General features: G+C 31.0%; 1 protein-coding gene across 6 annotated transcripts in view; it reads right to left on the reverse strand.

The window, feature by feature from the left end:
- The window catches only part of LOC143068205 (gephyrin-like), a 115946-nt gene that overhangs the window by 69374 nt on the left and 23292 nt on the right, over positions 1-23280 (reverse strand). For 2 of the 6 annotated variants that reach the window (XM_076242073.1, XM_076242075.1), the window contains 2 exons: positions 21422-23090; positions 12357-13403 (listed from right to left, as the gene is read on the reverse strand). In XM_076242073.1, coding sequence (XP_076098188.1) covers positions 12832-13403; positions 21422-23090 — 2241 coding nt within the window. In that variant the 3' untranslated portion in view covers positions 12357-12831. The other 4 variants (XM_076242078.1, XM_076242077.1, XR_012976138.1 and 1 more) reach the window with 3 other exon arrangements.

Raw genomic sequence — 23280 nt, forward strand, 5'->3', positions numbered from 1 at the left:
GAAGAAGGTATGCAAGTGGCAAAAATATGTAATAAATTCGAAAAATATATTCTTTAGAAGAAAAAAAAATACGAGGATATGATCAAAATTTCAATGTTAAAGTAAATTTTCTATAGGAACTTCCCAATAAACAATGATGTTTTGATATAAATGAACTTCTGTTAAATGGAAAAACATTTTTGTGAGAAATGGTGATGGTTTAAACTTTTAAATCGGAAAACTTGAAAAGCTAAAATGATGTTGGGAAAAGGCAAAACGTGTTTGAAGCCGGTCAAATTACATAAATTTATTATTTGGCACTATTAAAAGAATACTAAGCTGTATTCGAATATTTATAGAACAAAAACAAGAACATAAGGTTTGCAGCATGTATTTTTGTGGGAGATTTACTACATAACATTGATCTATAATCCTTTTATACATTGTTGGGCAAGAAGTCAGAAATATTTTCATTCAAAAAGTAAAACATAAGACATATGGCTTGTTTGCATTGGCTTGGAACAAAAAAGTTGCTTTCATAACAAACATGTCTTAGAATAAAATTACTTATGGCTAGTAATTAAAATATTCAGTTCATCGTTATCCCATTTATACAGGGTTCACAGCATAGTTAATTAGCCTAACTTTACTTTTTTCTCCGTTGAATGGAATTAATGTGATGATCAAACAATGTAGCACCTTTGATCTGGTTTATCTCAGAACTTTAACAGCTGAAACATTAATACGTCCTTGGATAATCTTTTTTAAACTCTATATTCTAAGGAACAGTTGTTTCGACAGACTACTTGTTTATTGCACTATATTCCCCTAAAACATGAATAACAAAGTCAAAATCCAAAAAACAAAAACAAAGACATCATTACCCAATAACCATTATATGTACCAATAATGGTTCCGTCAATATAGACATTTTACCCATGTTTCACCTTGAAAATTTGTTTGAGTTTTATTTTTGTGTTGTTTGGTTGTGTCTCATTGTCGTATAACATAAAGTTATACCACTATTTAATATTACAAATATTTGTTAAGCCTCGTTACTGTATCTTTCTGATTAATCACGAAAACTGAAAGAAATTATGTGAAATTTTAACCATGGAGAAGTGAAAATTCTTTACGGACCGAGCTAAGTAGTACTCACTTTGTTGATGATGCAATCCATGTTGATGGTGATGATGTTCGTGGTGATCGTGGTGATCGTGATGACCGTGATGACCTTGCTGATTATCTCCATAGAGATGATGGTTTTCTCCGTAATAGCGGTGTTCGTTTTTGTGGTGACCAGACTGTTAAAATAAAAATTATCATATTTCATGGCTGATTATCAAAATGTTGCAAAGGAAATATATTGAAAATTGCAGAAAATGCACACTACTTGAACTTGGGAGGGTCAAACGATATTGATTACTTCCATTTAGTTGTGTCTGGAACACAAGTATGCGCTCAAACTAGCAACCGGGAAACTTTTTTTTAACAAAATTTGCAAATAGGAGAGATACTTTAACATTTAATCATTTAAAAAACGCAATTTAAGTGCTTTTCTTGAACTGATTTTACTTGTATAGTTTTTGTTTGACTACGTTAAAATCATTTGTCGATGTTGACTCAATGTCGTTAATATCGTTGAAAGAGACAAACAATTGAAGACAGTTTTAAATACTTGTATTAATTACGTATCCTTATTAACATGGCTAAATTTCACAATTTAATTAGGGACATAGAACTAGATAAAATAAATAGAGAAACAAATCATGAAGAACAAGTTTTTTTTAAATTAAGATATCGATTCGATCTCGTAGATATTAACAGCTTATTACCAATATACTTCCATGATCAGATAAACATTTGTAACATAAATTTTCGATATAAAACATATATCGACAACTTCAGTGCATGGATAAAGTATAAACTGATGAAAAAAATCTGAGGTAACTCTACTATATAACAGATGAAAAATAGATGGCAAAGCAATTTAGTTATGTATGCTGGTCTGTAGAAGTAAATAATATAATATCGGTCAAAAGAAATTCTGCACGATTTTTTCATTGATTCATGAATTAAACGTGTGTAATATGCAAGCTTGGGGATATTTGAGACATTTATACGATTTTTTTTCTCGTGATCTTTTTACAAAGCCTTACTGTCTCCTAAAATACAGTTTCCAGTTTACAACATAAAATATACAAGAATTATCATAGTTATAAATTTTATTTTGAAGGAACTTATTAATATTTTAATTCAGTCAGTCGACAAATTCACAAACGAATAAAGCCCGAAGAACATAAGGTTAAGTTTTGTTTTGTTTTCGTAGAAAGTCATACATTCAGTAAATTATATTTCAAATATTTACGCTCTAACAGATTTTTTTTACATCAAAATAACTTCAAATTTACACAACTATTTTGTCTGCATAAAACTTTAACATCACGAAATGATATTATTTTGTAGGTTCGGGTGTTTTCATCATGTTCATGACATTGACCAGTGAAATTCGAGCTTTAATGCAATAGTAGGATATAACTTAAACGAATAATGATACAATAACATATTATATTTTCGATTTATTTTCCTACATCTAACAAATAAAGTAATTTCAAGTTTGAATATCGTAACAAAGATATTCTGATGTGATTTTTGCATTTATGATGATGAAAATAAAATTAATTAAACAACATTTCAAAGCAATAAATGTGTTTGAAAAAATATACAAAACCCCAAGTAAGAGTCGCCAACATACTAAGGTCTGCAGTGTACTGTCGTATGTACTTTAATCATGAGTATACATTGAGTATGTATTTTCATATACCCGTTAAAGCTTCCTTGAAAGGGGACACAGTGACAATGATTAACAGATCTAATTAACACTGGATGAAATATCAAAGTTCTATCAACCATGGACAGTTGTTTTATTTGTTTGAACTTTAATTATTGATATTATACAAAGTATAATTGGAAAGGACATATAAAGTATTAAAACAGTTATCAAATCTAAATCTGATATAAAATAACAGTCATAAATCGGCAATACTGAGTTCAAAGACACACTGTAGATACAAAGAAAAAATAATGAACAAGCAGCCGGTTTATCACCCAGACGATGCATACATGAAAGAAGACGCATAAATCGTGCCTAAGAACTCGATCTGTATTCTTTTGAATGTCTAAGTTTGGGTTTGCTACCTGTTGAATATTCTTTATATTGTTGTATGAAATTTGATCATCTACAAACATTTACGGATAGTTGTATTCTATGATGAAGTCACGATCAAGATCATGATGACAGAATTTCAACATTATCAATGACATATGAGTGTGTTAAATGTCATTTTGCTACATGTGGAACCGGAAGTAAAACATTGATTTGCATTAGAAACTGGCAGCGCACCCATGTACTTTGATTTTTTGTTATTTTTGGTATTAAATTTAAGATCAAATAACATATATATCCATTTTGGCAACATATGATCATAACGCATGCTATTTTAATTAATTAAGTGAAATTATTGCTTTTAAAGTCTTCAAAAGAATAACTTATAAAGCGCAAGTTTCATTACAAATATCTGTAAATGACTGGCAATTAGCCATTCCACGCCTCTTTAACAAATTCCCTATGCTTTCGTTTACTTCTAACTTCATAATTCTATTTTGTAAATGAACTATACTGATCAGAAAAATCTGTTTTATTTCTATTTTTTGTTAATATCGGAATACCGCAATATGTAAAACATTTTTACCAATAAAAACAGCAGAGTATCTTTGGTGTTGACTACTGTCAATTGCTATTTTGTTGCGGTCATGCTAAGAAGATATGCAGAATAAAGTTTCTTCATATGATTCTTTTTATTAATTGTGAAGAAAAAGTAAATTATAACGAGGCAACACACTGATATCTATTGGTTTTTCCACCTTGACCTCATTCATCATAAGCTAAATGGGGATTGTATACTTATTGTACCTACTACGAGTTCAAAATGTTAAAATATGGGTAATCCCATTCTTTATCTACCATTGAAAATTAATCAACAACAAAACATAAAGAGAAAAGATAATGACTTGAAAGACCACAATCAATTTGTAAAACATTCACCTCTGAATATGATTCCATATCCTTCTCTTTCAAAAAACAACCATTGATCGATTGATAAATTTCGGTACAACTCAACGTCTATACATTATAGCGAAGCAAGAGGAAGACGACAAGAACAATCAAAACCAAGGAGTATAAACAAAAACTCAAGAAAAACAAAAGACATTTACACCAACAGTTATAAATAATAAATAAGAAATAACACGAACTCCACTAAAAACCGGGAGTGAAATCAGGTGCTCCGGAAATACTTAGTAACCTAAACTAAACAGTCATTGTACGCATTTGAAGGGAAAACAATTATTTTGTTTGGCTAGAACTATTTTTTAAATAGCAAATGCGTTTGTTTCAAGTATATCATACCATAAACCAAATAAGTTGACATTGTGCTTACAATATCATAATCATAGAACTTTAACTTTCGTCAATGATTCATGAAATGAGGTCGATGTCAAATAAAACAGGTATGACGGACATGCAGAACTTGCAAGGAATCCATATACCGAACATAGTTATCCTATTACTCATTATGACTGAGAAATTTACATGAAAAAAGTACACTTTTTAAAAACTGTCGCTTAACCATGAAAATGAGGTCAAGAAATGGAAGATATGACAGACAAAAACTTCGTATCATAGGCATATGCCAGTTTACAAAATTTGAAGACAATGGGTCTTCCACCCTCGGAATATAAATCTATATACAAATCGCCGAATTGTAATCATTTGGTCTGGCATACTACGACTTTCGTTGCAGGCGAGACAAAAACTAAGGAATTTAGTTTGACTAAAATGTCAGTCTGGTTTAATTTTTGCACAAACTCTCGAAACTAGTCGAATACATTCAATAAGTTCAGTTTGGTGCAGTTCAAAATCAATCATATCTAGGCATTGGTTCAGAAATATGGAATACGATCGCCGATTATACGCACGTGGATTCGTGATACTGTAAATATTAGTAATTAAAGATTGAACTTTTATTACTTTATCCAGAGACATATAATAAAATTGTATTATATGTCTGCTTGATCAAATGGTCGTGAAATAAAATCATGAGAAACCGACACCACCTTTTTCGTGGTTTTAAGTTTGCAAAGAGTTTTTTTTTTTCATTTATTGATGGCCACTTTTTTATCCATTCGTTGGAGCAATAACAAGATCTACTACCGGAAATAATTAGACATAATGGAACATAACTCAAGGACATCCTACATCCTACAAGACTTAGGAACCAGACAACAATTTACACCTCCAACTGGTTTGCCTTCAGCAGATTCTGCCTCGTCATTTAGTTTCAGCACCGAGTCCACTGACTTCTTTTATAAGGTTTTACTACTTGAATGCGTTTTGAGAGTAATTCTATCAATAACATGTGGGAAGAGTATGTCTGTCAATAGAGTAATGCTCCAATTAAATTATACTTTTCATAGTATGCACTTCAAGATTAATTATTTCAATATAATATACCGTATATAATATTTATATTTTGTTATGACAACTCTACGCAAATCTAAGTTATTGATCATGGACCAAGTAAATGAAGTTAATTAAACATTTTATTTTTTTCTTTATTTTCTTTTGTGGAATTCTGTACATAAACTTTTTGTATTGTAATACGTGTTTTCCCTGTAATATTCAGATTTATAGTGGTATTGCTATAGAAGTTTATAAGACATTATTTTTTCTTGTTAGAACCAACAAGCATTCTTATTTGATACGGCAATAATTAGCATGGCGTTTTTTGTCTTTAAAATACCAATAGTATTGAGGTGAGCGTTTATGTGTACCGATTTATTCTGCAATGTATGAGTTTTATGTGTAGCTTTGTGTTTATATTCCATTTGTTGAAATAAACTATGCTATGGCAGAGAGTAAACACTCGATCACAATATAAACGTGTCGTTCCCTAGTAAGTTTTGTCTCAATTACTTTAAATATGGATGGACAAAATACAGAATAAACTGAGGATAAAGAAATAAAGAATATTAGAAAAAAGGAAATCAAAATAAAGAATAAAGAATAATGAAGAAAACAGTACTAAAAACAGGTCTTTGTGATTAAAATAGATTTAATTTGTCTATAAATAGATATGACAGCAGTACACAGAATAGTTTCTTCCGTATTGGTGTTATGTTGGGTTGTCTCAACGACGTACATGTATAACTCACATATTGATGCAATTCATAAACTAGTATCTGGTTTTTAGGACAAAAAAATAGTAGCAAACTAATAATTTCCACAGCTACTGAAACGCCGTTAAAAAGATCTAAGTTCTGGTATAAAATAATATGAAAACTAGGAAATTGACAGAGGTTACCACAATAGAGACAGAGACATGTATACACAAATGTGTATACCTGCATATGTATCTAATAGAGGGTACCAGCTGAAACCCAGTCTTCAACTTGGTACAAAGATTTTTAAAAGTCACAAGTCAAAGATTAAGTTACTTTATAAAACTATGGATATCACTTTTTCAGGGGAAAAAGTTGGTTTTGTATGTGTATAGCATGAACCATAATCAAAAACTTAGTAAGACGTAAAATGTCGAGGTCACTTGATACTTATAAAACTAGAAAGTCACAAGTACCTTGCTTGAATCACCTGACTTTAACTAGTTAATTTAAAATTACTTTTAATCAGACTGCTCAGGATCAGTAAATTAAAACATAAAACAAACAACAAACAGAGCTGAACATTTTGCTCACTCTTCATAAAATTGAGAAAGGAATACAATTCATTAAGGCCAGTGTAATAGTATTTAACCCTTATGCCTTTGCTTAGCATATTTTTTCCATTTCACCAAAACAAGTTATTGAGATTAAATGAAGGTCACAAGTCAAATGATTTTGCATGAAAATGTAAACATTACAACATTAGATATTAATTATATCCATTATACAGTTTCTAAAGTAATTCAGATCAAGTACTTCATTCTCAAAATAACTGAGCCCATCTAAGTGTAAAGTCATTATATAACCATAAATCAGGTGGAAGGTATTAATACATGTAAGAAAACTTAAAACACCTGATGTTTTAAATTAAATGCAAAAAACTTCCATTTGAGAAACAGTAAGTTTAAACCAATATGATAAACTAGACTCTGTCAGGAACCTGCATCCCAAACCTTGCTTCTATGCATTCTGACTCAATATGAATAAATTGCTGCATGGCAATTAGTTAAGAGGGAGTCATTTACGCATCATACAACAACCTGTATCAAGGGCTATCAAAAATCCATGATTTAAAAAAAAAAAAAAAACCAGCTCATTGATAAAATTATGCATGGTGCACCACTTTTTATTTAAAGAGTGACAGGAAGTCAGTTTGTATTTCTTCGGGTTATTTTATTTTGAAAATTCTCAAATTGAGTTACATTTTCTGAATAAATGACTTAAGTGTAGTGCTTCAATTTAAATATTTTTCTTGTTAATATGGTCAAAAAGATTTTTCAAAAAGGGAGCATCAATAATACTTTTATATAAAACAGATTCAAAGGTTGCAAAAAGTGAATGAAGATGCTCTAATCAATACAGGCAACAAACAAAATAAGACACTGGAACATGTAGTGATGTACTTTATCATTAATTATGTACTTTATCATTAATTATGTTACTTTATTTTAATATCGTTCAATAAATTGCAATCTTTTACAGTCCATTTCATTCAAGACATGGAGAAATAAATGAAAAGTACAAAACTTCTATTTCTATGTGTTATGAGAGGTGCATGATTTTATCAGTCACTGTTGATATGGGCAGGTTGTTCACTTAGATGTAACATTATTACAACTATAAAATCAATTCAGCAACAAATGGTCTCATTAGAATTGAATTTCCATTTATCTATCTTTATGTTTCATGAAAAAATATATAGTAACCAATTTTGAGGACAAAAACAGAATCATAAATCCAAAGGAATCATAAATGTATCATTTACCCGAGTTGCCTGGTTTTTGTTTATCATTACCATTGATTGTAACACTAAATTTTTAAAAAGTCTGAGACATCTTAGTTTTATTGGCTTGAATATTCAACACCATTTTTAAACTAAGCATTATCCAGTCATCATTTTTTGTTAGAGATAAAAACCAGCTAGGCCACAGCAGGTAACATTATCTATAAACCTTAGAATGTACCATTACATTGAATGATAAGACTAGACTCCGACCTTATTTATAGTATAGGATATATATGTCAAACCTGGCTCTATTTCCTATATATAAATTCGTTTGATGTATAATAAAACATTATTCTGTAATTAATGAATAAGTAGTGTTTTCCAAAGTCTGTTAATTCTCATGTTACCTAAAAGTCTACATAGACTCTGATAATTGTAATATGTTAGCAAAATGTCTACAAAGATAACAATAAGTCCTCCTTTTAACTGTATCAAAAAGTAAATCAGCCACCTCTCCTGGTTCTTTATTGCTTTTACTAAGCTTTATTTGAAGGAATCAAATTTAAATGTTAATTAGGGAAGTAAGATACTATAGAAATAGAATGAAGCCAAATCAAGTTTAAGTATAATTGGAAATAATAACTTCAAACATTACTAGAAATATTAACTTAATTATATGACATATCACCTTCTAGAACCAATAACATATGTAATTTTGATATTTAATGAAATTTAATTGAATATTAGACATGTTTGATAATACAGCATGATTTGAGTACATATGTATATACTAAATAATTATCAGATTATGTTGTGTACTTTTAACTAAATAACTCTCCTCATGTAAATCAAGAAAGAAAATATGTTTCCATATAAATACTAAAAATTGCTCATTTTCTTGATTTAGAGATCATTTTTTGTCATGATTATTATCTTTATCTTTCATACAGATATAGTACAAATAAGAAATAATGAAAAACAGCACCAAAAATCTAAATACTAATCACTAAATAACATGTTTATGGTCAGTAACTTTAATGCTAATGAATAAAGAACTGTGACAGAACATTGAGTTATACAGGCAACAATACAGTATCTGATTTTTGGGAAGGTGGCAGGGGAGCTGAGAATTAGGAATTTTATAAATGGTGGGCAACAGAGAAAACCATTTTGAAAAAAGCAAATTGTACTAGGATATTGATTACCATTGATTTCCTAGCAAAAACAGATTTTTCTTTAAATCATTTTTTGTTGAAATCCTATCATAAAAATAGTTTCTCAATATTCATGATTTTTAAACAAAAAGTAAGTTGATACCATGATTTGTTTAATTTTAGGCACCTTCAATCAATCTAAAATAACTTATTACACCTATATATCAGTTGAAATCTTTGTATTAGAAGACATTTCACAACATCTATCCCTTACTTTTAATTTTCTTTAAATCTATTTTTGACACAAAGAAACAATTTTGGATAGCATAAATATCAATTTTTGTACAAAAAGTTATTTCTAAAAATATGCGAGATGTAAACAGACTGTAAGTTGTTACTTTGTTTTTAACATTATGTGCGTTATGACACCTGGAATCAATTTGGAATAGCTTCTTATCTTATTTAATTGATATCCTAGCACTATAAGATGCTCCTACTGCTTTTGGTTGGTCTTACTTGACAAGAGTACCAAGACCTCAGACCCCAGAGTAAAAAACCTGTGGTAAAACTCATATAATCTGGATACAAAAATTGGTAATCTCTTGACCTATTGCTTATAGAATCTCATAAACAGAACAAAATATAAATATTTTACTTTGACCAATGAACCATGAAAATGAGGTCAAAATAAGATAAAACCTGCCAGACAGATATGTACACTATCAATTTTTTTCAAAGGAAATTACTTTTAATAAATAAAATAAAATTGGCAATAATTGTCCTTTCCTAGATTTAAATATTTCAGTTTTACACTAAAATTGAAAACAAAAGGGATTATTTTTCCTTCCCTAAGTTAATATTCCCTCCTTTTTTAGATGGTGTTGTTCCTTTGGCACTATCTACAAATTACTTAAATAAAACCTTTACTGAATTCATCCATAGATATAAAGATTTAATTTTGAAGTTTTGTTGTACCTATATTGATTTTTTTTATCAGTAAATTAAAATCAAACTATTAATATATTATTTTAGTATATTTATGTTCATTCATTTCTCTACAATATGTTGATAACTGTATTCAACCATTGCACAAAGTAATGTTTTCTATGACAGTTTATGACATCTTTAGATTAAATCCATTGGATGTTGGATGTGCACTGATTTATATTCTAGTCTTAGACACATGATTTTTTTTTAAATAGTTATTTGAACTAGATGTCAGTAACTGATCAATATTATGTACAAAAAATAGACTGTTGGTGTTCTTGTTTAAATTGTATTACATTCGAGCCTTTTACAGCTGACTTTAAAAAGCTTTGCTCATTGTTGAAGGCTATACAGTAATCTTTAGTTGTTAATTTCTACATCATTTTGGTCATTTGTGGAGACTTGTCTCAATAAACCTTATAGGCAATAATAACATCTTCTTATTTTTAACTTACAATGCCTCAATAAACAAAACATAGTTTATCAACCCCTAATAAAATCCAAGATGTCCCATATACCAAATATAGTATATTTATTCATAATATGTGAGTTATTCACATGACAAAAAACTATCCTGAGCAGTTTTTTATTAACAGTTTCTGAAGCAGGAAAATAAGGCCAAGTATAAAGAACATATGAGAGCCAGAAAGTTTGTAGCATAACACATATGCATACAATGTAAGAAGCAACCAGGAATATAAACTTTATACAGACAGTTTATGCTTTCACTGTTCGATTGGTAACCACTATAATGATTTAAAGGTTAGGCCTATTCAACATGTTCATGTTGAAATATTTTACATTACTGCATATTAAATGATACTTTTGATATGTTTTCCCTTGACAAATATGGACTTGCTGGATATATATGTAGGACTCGGAGGTGCGATTGGAACGCTGAAGTGCGCTGGTCACGCTGAAGTGCGAAGCTCTACACCGAAGTGCGATGGTCTGTACGCTGAAGTGCGATGGTCTATTTGACGCATGATCGCTAGTTAAACCTCCTTTCTACAGACGTTCATTTATCATTAGAAGTAGATTTTTTCATATATTTTTTTTTTTTAATTTATATCCATTATAATTGTTTATGGCTGTCCTTAATTCAGTTATATGCTAAATGAGAGCTCGTACTCTTCGAAGTCCTACATGTGAACCTAATTAGAAATCATCATTTTATCTAGGCCTATACGTTGTTTCTCTCATGAGTGCCTTGTGTATAATCACTTTAATGAAGAAAGTTCGTCTGCAGACCCGAATGTATTGAGATAATGTTATGCACTATCGTACGTTAAACAGAACCGTTTGTAGATTTTCCCTATCCACCAAAAATACTCCCCGTTTCACATAGTATTAAAATATTTTAAGACCCGTATCATGTCAGTAACTGCTAGTAGTCCTTTTTTAATTTAGTTTATCATTGTCATTTTGCTCATACAATTAGTTAATTTTGTTACCTATTCTGACATCGGACACTAACTTCTTTTAAACTGAGGTTTACTGTGTGTATTATTGTTGTTTTGTTTTGTTCAATCTACATTGGCTAGAGGTATAGGGGAACGGGGTTGATTTTTCACTAAGCATGTTTAAAAAAAAGTCAGAAGCCTCTGGCCTTTGTAGGTCTTGTTTTTTTGTTTTATTTTAGTTCATTTTTATGATTAGGAATTTAGTATGACATTCATTTTTCAATGAACTAGTACACTTTTTAGTTTATTGACCAGTTGAAGTCCGTCTCAAAGTGTAGGCTTTTTTCACTGTGTTGAAGACCCACCCTTTGGTTACCTTCGGTTGTTTTATTCTACTCTATGGTCGAGTTGTTGTTTCTTTGACACATTCCCCATTTCAGTCTCTATTTTACATTGACTTATACATCGACAAGAAAAGCTTAGCAAATGAGGTTTGTGTAGACCATCGCACTTCAGCGTTACCACCATCGCACTTCGGCGTAGCTATCAACAAGATAGCGTCACAATAACACCATCGCACTTCGGCATGACCAAAAACGCACTTCAGCGTCAAACCATCGCATCTCAACGTGACCATCGCGGTTTAGAGTCCTACATATATACAGATAATTGGCATGTTCAAGAGTGATCGAAGTTCTATACACAGTCAGTAGAAAATAAAGTTTGGCTGGTGAAAATTTTTCCACAGCAACATTTTAAACCAATTTTACACAACTCATATAGCCTGCCATCCCCATCTCTTGCTATAATGAGAGAAAAACAATAACATTGTATGAAAATTCAGTTTTTATTTTTTTCATCATTGCTTTTTACTTTTTATTGTGAATATATAATTAGTAGCATCCTAACAGAGAACAAGTTAAAAGTAAAATCACGAAACAGGAAAATTCAAAATGGAAAGTTCCTGATCAAATGCCAACTCAAAAGCTCAAACACATCAAACGAATGGATACAACTATCACATTCCTGACTTGTACATTTTCATATTCCTGACTTGGTACATGTATTCTCTTATGTAGAGAATTATCGTGGATTAAACCTGATTTTTTAGCTAGCTAAACCTCTCACTTGTATGACAGTCACATCAAATTCCATAATATTGTCAACAATGGGTGAACAAAACAAACAAACATAATAGGTAAAAAAAAAAAAAAAAAAAAAAAGCAATGACAAGTCAAATTTCTCAGTGTTTGCAGGGGAGGTAATTTTTTGTCACTATATTTTCCAGTGCATAGGGATTACATTATATAATAGTATATTGATAGTTGTTGCTGATTGATGGTGTTTCAGCATATATAATTGTCTCCTGGCTAAGACATTGTGGGCTAACAATGTCCGTAATAGGTCCTACAGAATCTGCCAGTTTATGTGTAGTATAAGTGTATACATGTGACACATTAACTTCTGGGTTATCACATATAGCTGATGGTTCTATTGAATCACTATGAGATTGATCTCGCTCTAAATTTTCAAACTCGTTGCGTTCATTTCTTGCATTGTAAGTTTTCATTTTCCGCCTCCTTTTCATACTGGCCATGTATCTAGAATATCTTTTCCTCTCATTATCAAATGGCATAATTTTGATTATCCCTTCCTCTGGATCTTCTGGTTTATCACTAGAATATGTAGAAATAATTTGGTCCCTCGTCACTTCGTTTATTCTTCGTCCTGGGGGTAAAGTCCATAACACTCCATCTTCTACATGATCACCTTTGACCTGAATCTGCCAGTGATTCAAATTACTAAGATATAACTTCATATTAACCATAACACTACAGTTGTGTCTATCCTGTTTGTGTGCCATACCTTTACAGCCTACAAAATAATCACAGAATAATAAATAGAAAGGCTGTAAACTATATACTGTATTAATATAAAGATATGCTATGTGTACTACAATGAAAGAGCAGCTAATAAAACATTACAATACCAATACCAGGTCCTAGACATGCCTTGCCGCTTGCAACTGGATGAGCTAACTCATATACTAATCATAACAGATCATACTCTTTCACTGAAGGAAAGTTAAAAAAGTAATGTTTGACAAAAGCTTTCTTTGTACAATGAGTGTTTTTAAATTTCAAACAATTCACAAACAGAAAATAATGCTGCATGCAATTGAGGTAACATGTACATAAAAAGAGGATGTGGTATGATTGCCAATGAGACAACTATCCACAAAAGACCAAAATGACACAGACATTAACAACTTTAGGTCACCGTACGGCCTTCAACAATGAGCAAAGCCCATACCGCATAGTGAGCTATAAAAGGCCCTGATAAGACAATGTAAAACAATTCAAACGAGAAAACTAACGGCCTTATTTATGTAAATAAATGAACGAAAAACAAATATGTAACACATAAACAAACGACAACCACTGAATTACAGGCTCCTGACTTGGGACAGGCACATACATAAATAATGTGGTGGGGTTAAACATGTTAGCGGGATCCCAACCCCCCCCCCCCCCTAACCTGGGACAGTGGTATAACAGTACAACATAAGAACAAACTATAAAAATCAGTTGAAAAAGGCTGAACTCATCAGATGGACAAAAATAAGTATACTAAGCATAACTGATCATTCTCTTGCATTTGAAGACAAGAAAAGTTTGACAAAAGTTTTCTTTGAACAATGAGTGTGTTAAAATTTCAAACAATCAGCAAGCAGGAAATAGCTGTACAGCAGTTGTAAAAATTGCTTACCTGCAACAACTCATTATTATGAAGATTCAAAGCAAATATAAAATCATTCCCTTTTATGGAAGCCCTAGAAAAGTTTAAAACCTTGTTTAGTTATACATGTTATAAAAATAATATGACCATTGAAATCTGAGACTTCACTGCAAAGACTTATGTACGATTACATCAGCCTTCATTATAATTTTCACCTCTGGAATATAACCACTATTTGGTATCCCCATTACTTTGCATGTCTAATTCTGCAGTTTCAAGCATTCATAGCTATTTTGTTTACAGTTCAAAATAAAGTGACAATTATTTCATGTCTAAACTATTCCTTATCCTGGCTTTTGCTGAAAAATTCAACAACCCCCAAGAAGTTTGGTAGTTAAAACACACAAGGGGGATCCAGCCATTTTAAAAAGGGGGGTTCCCAACCCAGGACAAAAGGAGGGGGGGGCAATATATTGCTGACCTGAGCATCAGAGCTAATTTCATATATTCTTTAATTATTCAAAAGAAAGGGTTAACAAGGTTTCTACAGTGTTCCAAAGTTGTTAAGCTTTCATTTGATACCAAAGTTACCTATTTTTGTTTTAACATATATTTACAAGGTACAAATGTATTAAACAGCTATACATACAAATTTTTGTTTAAAATATGTACTTCATTCTTGTACATTTTCTCATACTTGGCCCAATTAGAGTATTTAAACCTTATGTAAGACCATTATTGCAATAACAACAATAATAAAAGAATTTGAACAGCATTTCAATTCCTCCTCTTGATACATATATTTCATATCTCCACAGGCAACAACTAAAATATATTTTTTGTTCGGTTCTTTTAAACTTTTTTATAACTTTTGTTCTTTTGTGCTATTTCGTGGTGGACTGGTAAGTTTTTATTGGTGGAGGAAGCCGGAGTGTCCATAGAAAACTACAATCTTGGTAGGAAAAACTAACAATCCTAGTCAATTAGGATTTGGAGTCTAGTGCACCTGCTATGTGCGAAAATCAAACTCAATATCTCTATGTGGACAGGCTAGTGATACAGTAGTTCTACTAGTTAAGGTTCATGTGGACCCATTGGCTAAAATCAGAGGCGGATTTAGGAGGGGGGCCCAGGGGGACCGGGCCCCCCTTTTTGGGAAAAAATTTGGTTGCTTATATAGGGAATCACTGAAGCGTGACTGGAGCGGGCCCCCTCTTAGGTCAGTCAGTGGGCCCCCACTTATGAAAATTTCTGGATCCACCACTGAAAATGGCTTCATTTTCACCTCAAAATTTACTCAATAACAGACAAACCTGTGCATCTGGAAGAGTTTTAAGGCAAAGCATGACCTAGATAAATAGAATTCAAATGCATTGTATGATTTAGAAAATTCATAACTTAACTGGATTTTGCAGTGCACTTTTTTGGTCCCTACAGAAGATAATAAAACAGTTGATTTTCTCTTGATACTGTCAGTTTAAATCACTGATTATTGTCAGGTATCTATTGTCCATCTATTGTCCATGTCAATCAATTCAGCTCACTCCAGTTATTACCTGTGGGGAGGTCCTCAAAACCTCTTTCCCAACTCAGTTTATTTTGGCACCTTCTAGAGGAATAAAAAAAAGGGCACTCAAAATCCTGTTAAGTTTTTATTTTTCTAAAACATAAAACATATTTGAAATTCATTTATCTAGGGCATGCTATGCCTTACAATTTTTACAGATGCAAATATTAAATTTTGAGGTGAAAATACAGACGTTTTAGACAAAAGAGCCACATGAACCTTAAACAACTCGTCCACTTAGGCCCTTTAGTACAGGAAAGAATGATAGTTCCATAAATTCATATATGCTTACTACAAAACTCCAAATTTTGTGCATTTCTTTCACTTTTAAAACTTTTGGCATCTACCATACTTGATCTAAAGTACTTTTTATCATGTTAATATATTGAAATATAAAAGTCTGTTTGACTTTTATACCACAACAAATGAACACCTGGCTTTTGTTATAACCAGTCACCTGTACATCATTATAATGGAGATATATCCAAAGTGTTTTTATTAATTACATCTAAAAGAATGCAGAAATTCTCATTTGGCTGACACTCTAACATTTTCTGCCATTTATTCAAATGGAACATGCAAAACTTAATTGGACGTCTGAAATTTGAGAAATTAACAAATTTGAAGGTTAACTTAAAACCTGTGAAATTTCTAAAATTTGACATGTTTGAAGTCACTTTTTTTAGGTGTAAATCATTCCCTTCCTGCTGAATTTGACCCAGACTGCACACAGCCATGCTAAAAATAACAACCATTCGGTTTTTATCTGTTTAGAAAACGGTTTCAATATGCATACCTCCATGACCTCATATAATACAAAGATAGCAATCTCATAATCTTAAAGAAAGCTTGCTTTTCAAGCTTTAAGATGGTTTGCAGTATTTTGTGTCATTTTGGTTGCATATTCATAGTATTGGACATATATTGAACAATTCCTTTGTAGCTCTATAGGGCATGAAGGGCCCTTTTGGAGTTTATTTCATCACTTGGCGTCCTTTGTAGTCTATTTTCGTCTATTTTAACAATCTTCTCCTCTGAAACTATTGGGCCAACTACCTTCAAACTTTAAATAAATGTTCCTAAGGGTATCTTGTTTATAAATGTATACGAATTTTGGATGCTTTGACAAACATGGCTGCCATGGCTAAAGATAGAACATTGGGGGTCAAATGCAGCTTTAGTTAAATGATAGAAGTTGTCAATCTACACTTTAAAGAATTACTGCCCTTTAAAGACAATTTTAAACAATTTGTTCATCATGTTTGCTAACATTTAAAAATCTTTTCTTCTACTGTGCCTAATACTTCTATACTTTAAATGTTCCTTTAGGAATATAGTTTATGAAATGTATCCAAATTTTTGATCCATCAGTAACATGGCTGCCATGGCTAAAAATAGAACATTGGGGGCAAACTTTTAAGATGTTATATAAAAATAATAACTTTAAAGAGAAATACAAATGCTCCATAGACTTTTGTTACATTAATTACGTAAGAATGTAGGAAATGGCAATTATAGGCATCCAACATTGTTTTTCAAACTGGGATTGGTCATCAAGGTTTTATTTCATTTTACTTTAAAATTGTTTCTGAAGAAACAAAAAATAAGCATCTTATGTTGTGTTTTTTTTTTTTATAAATGATTTTTATCTGGCAATTGAAATAGTAAGCAAATTAAATTTAGAAAAGACAAATACTGATTTTGTTCCTCATTTGGAGTATTGAACAAATGATCTGTGATTAGTGTATTAAATGACATTCCTTGCATTTTATTCTAATTTTGAAAAACTAAATAGTTTAATACCCCGTAACACCTTATTTTTTGGTATTACCAAAACAATCTGATTATATCTTTAAAGGCTCCACCAACTCCACAAATTAATGTAGCCTTTCAAAATCTGAATATTAAATTCCCAATCAGAACAAAAATTCATTTGCTACCCTAGCAGAAAATTTACGACAAATATAGCACTGTTATGAAGTGACATTTAAAGATAATTTACTTAAATTTGCTTAAGTCAATTGATCATGAAATACTTTTTAGATCTACAGAGATTATGAATGCATCCCCTTTTAAATATTGTCAGAACTTTTCAGTATCTAAGGAATTCTAAACTGGAAAAGAATCAATATGTGCAATGTTATCCGTTTACTCTAGGGCTTGTATAATTAACTTAATCTTACGAATTACATTTTAATCTGATATTACTAATATTTTCTTGTTCTTCAGCGTAATTTTTAGATTACTAGAAAAGAAGATAGAAGCTGAACATTTCTAAAGATTCTGCAAAGTTGATTAAATTTGACACAGAGTATTTAAAACATCAGTGGTATTTTCCAATATGCTATATGTTATGCATTTCATGAATCTTTTATTGTTCAAAGATGCATATGTATATAATCTTTATTATAGCTTAAAAAAATAAAATAAACAGTTTAAAATGATACAGTCAGAAACTACTAAACTTTATGTTGATAACTCAAGAAATAAGCCATGTGGTGGAAGCATGATCTTTTGCTCTAATACTTTGAGAATTTATCCTGGAACTGGTACATTCACTAAATTAATAAAGCCTGCAAAATCAACTAAATAATTCTATTTTAATGTTAAACAAATAAATCTAATTTACTAATTTTCTTCTTTGATAAGTCGTTACTTAAACATTGGTAATGGAATTTTCTTGTCTTGAAAAAATAAAGATAATAAATATTTTGGTATAATTATTGTTAGAAAACTATAGAAAACTACAGCATCATCAAATAGTACTTTTAAAATAGTGATAGTAACATAACACAGTAAAGCATTGTGATTTGTTGCTGTCTAACAGATTCATTGTTGTTTTGTTTAGGAATTGTTAGTTTTCTTGTTTGAATCCACAAGTTTCATATTACAGACTTTTGACTTATGAGTACTGTGGATTCATTATTATTCATGGGGTTTCATTGGGGGGTTACGATCCCAGATCCTGCTTACTGTTTTGTCAAAATCCCATATCTGGCATACACTATGTACGTAAGCAATTCTCATTTTTTTGTCATTTCCCAGGTCCTCCAAGACCTCATTTCACGTTTTCACGACAAAATAATTTGACTTTCACGTGTCATGCTTACAAAAAATTGGCAATCCCGCGTCACGCTTAGACCCCAATGAGACCCACTTCATGGATATCAATTTTCTGGTATTTTGTGGGTACAAGGAAACCATAAATTTTAATGGAATTTGTTGGATGGTTATATGCAGATTTCTTAAAAACCTCAAAATCAAATATGCATTAATATCCTAGTTTTCTCAATCCACGATAATGAATTAATTAACAGTATATAATTTTGTCGATAGGTTACCTACTCTGAAATAAAACATTCTGGTACTTGGTCAAGAAAGAATAACTTTAAAAGAAAAATCAAGCTACAATCAGTGCAATTTGGGAGGAAAGTAACTGTTTTCTGATGATATTGTTGTGTATAAAAAACATAAAAAGGTAAATTTTTCCCCAAATTGTATCGATATGTAAGCTTGATCTTTTTTCTTTTAGCTGGTCTCTTTTGACAGAGTATCAATATACCCTACCACAGTGCAAGCATCCTGTCAAAAAGTGTTTTTAAACAAAGACCATAAGGAAAGACAAAACAAATTTGAAAAGAAACAAACTCATTTCAAATATACAGGTACTGGTTCTTAAACAAACTTATTTCAAAACACAGGAACCAGTACAGCTGAAAGAAATAGTCTCTGTATGAAGAATGCTTTGTCCCCCAATATGTCTTAAAAGGATACCAAAATTTCATTTATATTTAGACATGTAAGAAGGTATTTTCACTTGTATTTGAGGTTCAAGTGTTGCTCGCAACATCAAGTAAAAAAAGGTCACTTAATTAATTTTCCCTCTTTAAAAAAAGATACTAACACCATATAAATTTTGAAAAACAAAGAAAAACTTTCAAAAACCAATATGATTATTTAATCATTAAAAATGTTTTCTTTTAATTTTGATAGCAATTTTAAGGACTGAGTAAATCAAAATCATTGAGTTTAATAACTAACCAGAAAGCTAGAAAGGCAAAACTGATTTTTATTAAAAAACTAATTTATGTTCATCGTTTAATGGTAGTACTAGATGATCACCATATTAACTTAGCTATTATCACCTCCGCAAATGTTTGGTCCGCATGCCGCTCTAAAATTAGTTTTACCTTGAAATATTTTTTTACATTAACATTTTTCTTTGCATATATTGCTTGCTCGCCCCATATCTTTTTGAGTTTTTCTCTGAAGAACTACAAATCAAATTGATGTAGCCTAAGTTAAGTTTTCCAAACTTCACCTATATTATCAGCTAAAAGTTTTGATATAGTCTTTAGTTCCTAGAACATTACAACAGCAAAAATATTCAAAATAAAATATTCATGTTTTTGGTATCTCTCAGTAGATGGAGATAAATTTGTCTCTAATATACCAGTGGGGAGATTATATATAGCCTCCTGTTTCATCACTAACAAACCTGACTCTCACAAGCCTATTCGGGATTATTCAGAGAATGGTATACTAATCTAAGAATGTCTTAATTTTTTGTATCAAATTTTTGAAACTTAAATTAAAAAAAAACATGTATAAAATGGTTTCCATTGCATACTTCTTTCAAGAAGAAAAAAAAACTCATGATAAGATGAAACATTCAAAGATAGATAACTCTTTTTTGTCTTACATACAAGCATAAATGTCTTATCCCAATCTGTCACGAACTAAACAACACCTGTCACAAACCACACAATACCTCTCAATGTTTCTTTTTCCTTTTCCTTTTTTGTGTGTGTCTATCTAACTGCTCTCATGCAAATCCTTGAATGCACGAGGTAAAAGAAATTAGGCTAATAATCAGATCAGGTGCACATCTAGTTTTCTCCTTAAACACAGACTAAAAAAAGTTAACTTTGAATCATTCTAAGTCTCATTCTGTTCAGGCAACTTCAGAGTACTTAAGGGGGCTCGCAGGTCTAAATCATTTTTTTTATTTTATATAGGATTTCGCTATATTTTTCTACAAATGAGCTTTATCTTATACTTGATCGAAAAATGAAATAAAAAATGGGGTCACCTTTCACTTCTGCTCATAATCTGCCTTCGAAAGAAGCATACATTTTTGTTAAGGTCCTTTTTTCTGTTGAACTAATAGGTGAAATAGCGGTAATATCGAAATAAAGAAAGAACTAAATTACAGAAATCACTTAAATTTTACAATTATTTAGTTTATGTGCAGCTTATTTGAAAACAACAATAAAAATATAGGTCACCGATGAGTTAAAAAAGATATTTCGAATTTAATGCCAAAAAATGGCATTTTTGCATCAAAGGGAGTTTTTTCAATGATATCCACATTTTAAAAGTCACCTGGGGCCAACACGAATTGATTTTTTGGAATGATTTTTGTACCATATGATAAAGTAACAACTACTTAAGGTAACAAATAAAATTTGTAATGAAAAATAAATGTTTAATTTCTTTCTGAAAATCTTATATCCGCGAGCCTCCTTAAGAGGAGTTTAACAATATTTTATATGATAAATGATAAATATAAATATATGGTACATACCTTGGACGCATTTTCCATAACCACCACAGTTCCGTTTACAGTTTCCGTGACCAGGACAAAATAAGTACCAGTTCACGACATATTCATCTCGTAACATCTTTTTATCTAACAGTGTTCTTTTCCTTCGTCCTTCTTCAGTCAACTCAAAATAATCGTCCAATCTGTTTCGATCATGTATAAAATTTCCTCTTTTCCAGCTTCCCTGGTCTACGGCTGAATCCTGCCTTTTTAATACAACAAGATCCTTTTTAACATGTCTCTTTCCCTTGTTTAAGTAGATCCCTCTTATTTTATGATGTTTAGCAAAAAATTTATGAATACCTTTTCCCACTTCACATTTAACAGTTTCAACACAACCCTTTCGTTTTGATAGTTTTGTATTATTCAATGGCTTTTTAAAAACACCATCTTGTTCACTTGTTTTAATAATACCATGCTGTTCACTCCTTTTAAAAGCACCCTGTTGTTTTGCGCTAAATGAACTAAAAGGTCTTGCCGGAACAGATTTTGTTTTAAAATCTCCCATTTTCCTGTATGACTTTGGAAGAGTTATTTTGTCTGTTAATGAATCTGAATCCATGTCATAAATACTAATATCTTTCTTAACAGGGTTTTCATCTTCTGATTCAGAATAATGAACCATTTCATTACTGTCACTTAAATCAGCCTGAACACCAACAGATTCTTGAATCACTAAATCGTCATTACTATTTTCATCTGCATTATCATCTATACCATTGACATTTTCATCTAATATCTCATCAATATACAATATACTATCGGAATTACCCATACTTTCAATTCCATTGCTCCATGATAAGTGCTTCTGTTGGATTTCTATTGATGGAACCCCTTGTGCATCATGGGTAACTATTGAATCATTCAAAATGTTTTGATTGGTCGACAAATGATTCATATTGTTGCCATCAATAACTGATTCATTCAAAATGATCTGATTAGATGATGGTGTCATAACATTACTTCCAATTACTGATTCATTTAAAATGGTGAGGTTTGAAGAAGGCTGATTCACATTGCTAACAATCACTGATTCATCCAAAACAATCTGATTGGATAACTGATTCAAATGACTAACTACTGATTCATTTGATTCAATATGATTAGATGTTGGATTCATATTATTAATATCCATCACTAATCCATTTAAAACTAAATGTTGATGTTGTTCACTTTGGTTTGTTATATCAGCAGAATTTGAAGAAGAACCTGAAAATCCACTTTGCTTATTGACTTGATCACAATACATTTTTTGTATTAACTGTATTTCAGCTTCTTCAACACTAGGTATATTTTCAATTTCAGGTAGATCTAATGACTCTGTGTTTACAAAATCTAAAGAATTTTCCTTTTCAAAGTTTGTTTTTGGAGGTGATGAAATTTTCACTGCCTCATATATCTGAGAATTCATATCCTGCTCTTCCTCAGGGTAAGTTTGTTCAACAGTTGGTTGTTCAACAATGGGTTGTTCAGCATTGTTACCATTATAGTCATCAAAATTTGCTTGAATTCTCTCATTTTCCTTCAAGCTGTGCCTTACCATTACTCCAATAAACTTTCTCTGATGTTTTGACTTTTTCTTCCGTGGTTTAGGAAATTGTTTTGAGTATTTCTGTAAGACACTGCTGGCAATGTCCAAATGCCGCTTTTCCTGATTAAATTAGAAATTAATTTAATAGTGAAATACCATTAAAATAGACGCTAACTCAGGACTTCTTGATTTGATTTTGATTTTTCAATTATATTATAAACACTCTTTTATAGAACAATCAAATGTGTCTTGGTTATTAAATGGCATTTTTAAGAGTGTAACAAAACTCAGTTTAGGGGTCAAAGCTGAC

The sequence above is a fragment of the Mytilus galloprovincialis genome, chromosome 3 (genome assembly GCF_965363235.1).
Source record: "Mytilus galloprovincialis chromosome 3, xbMytGall1.hap1.1, whole genome shotgun sequence".
NCBI classification, from domain to species: Eukaryota; Metazoa; Mollusca; class Bivalvia; order Mytilida; family Mytilidae; genus Mytilus; species Mytilus galloprovincialis.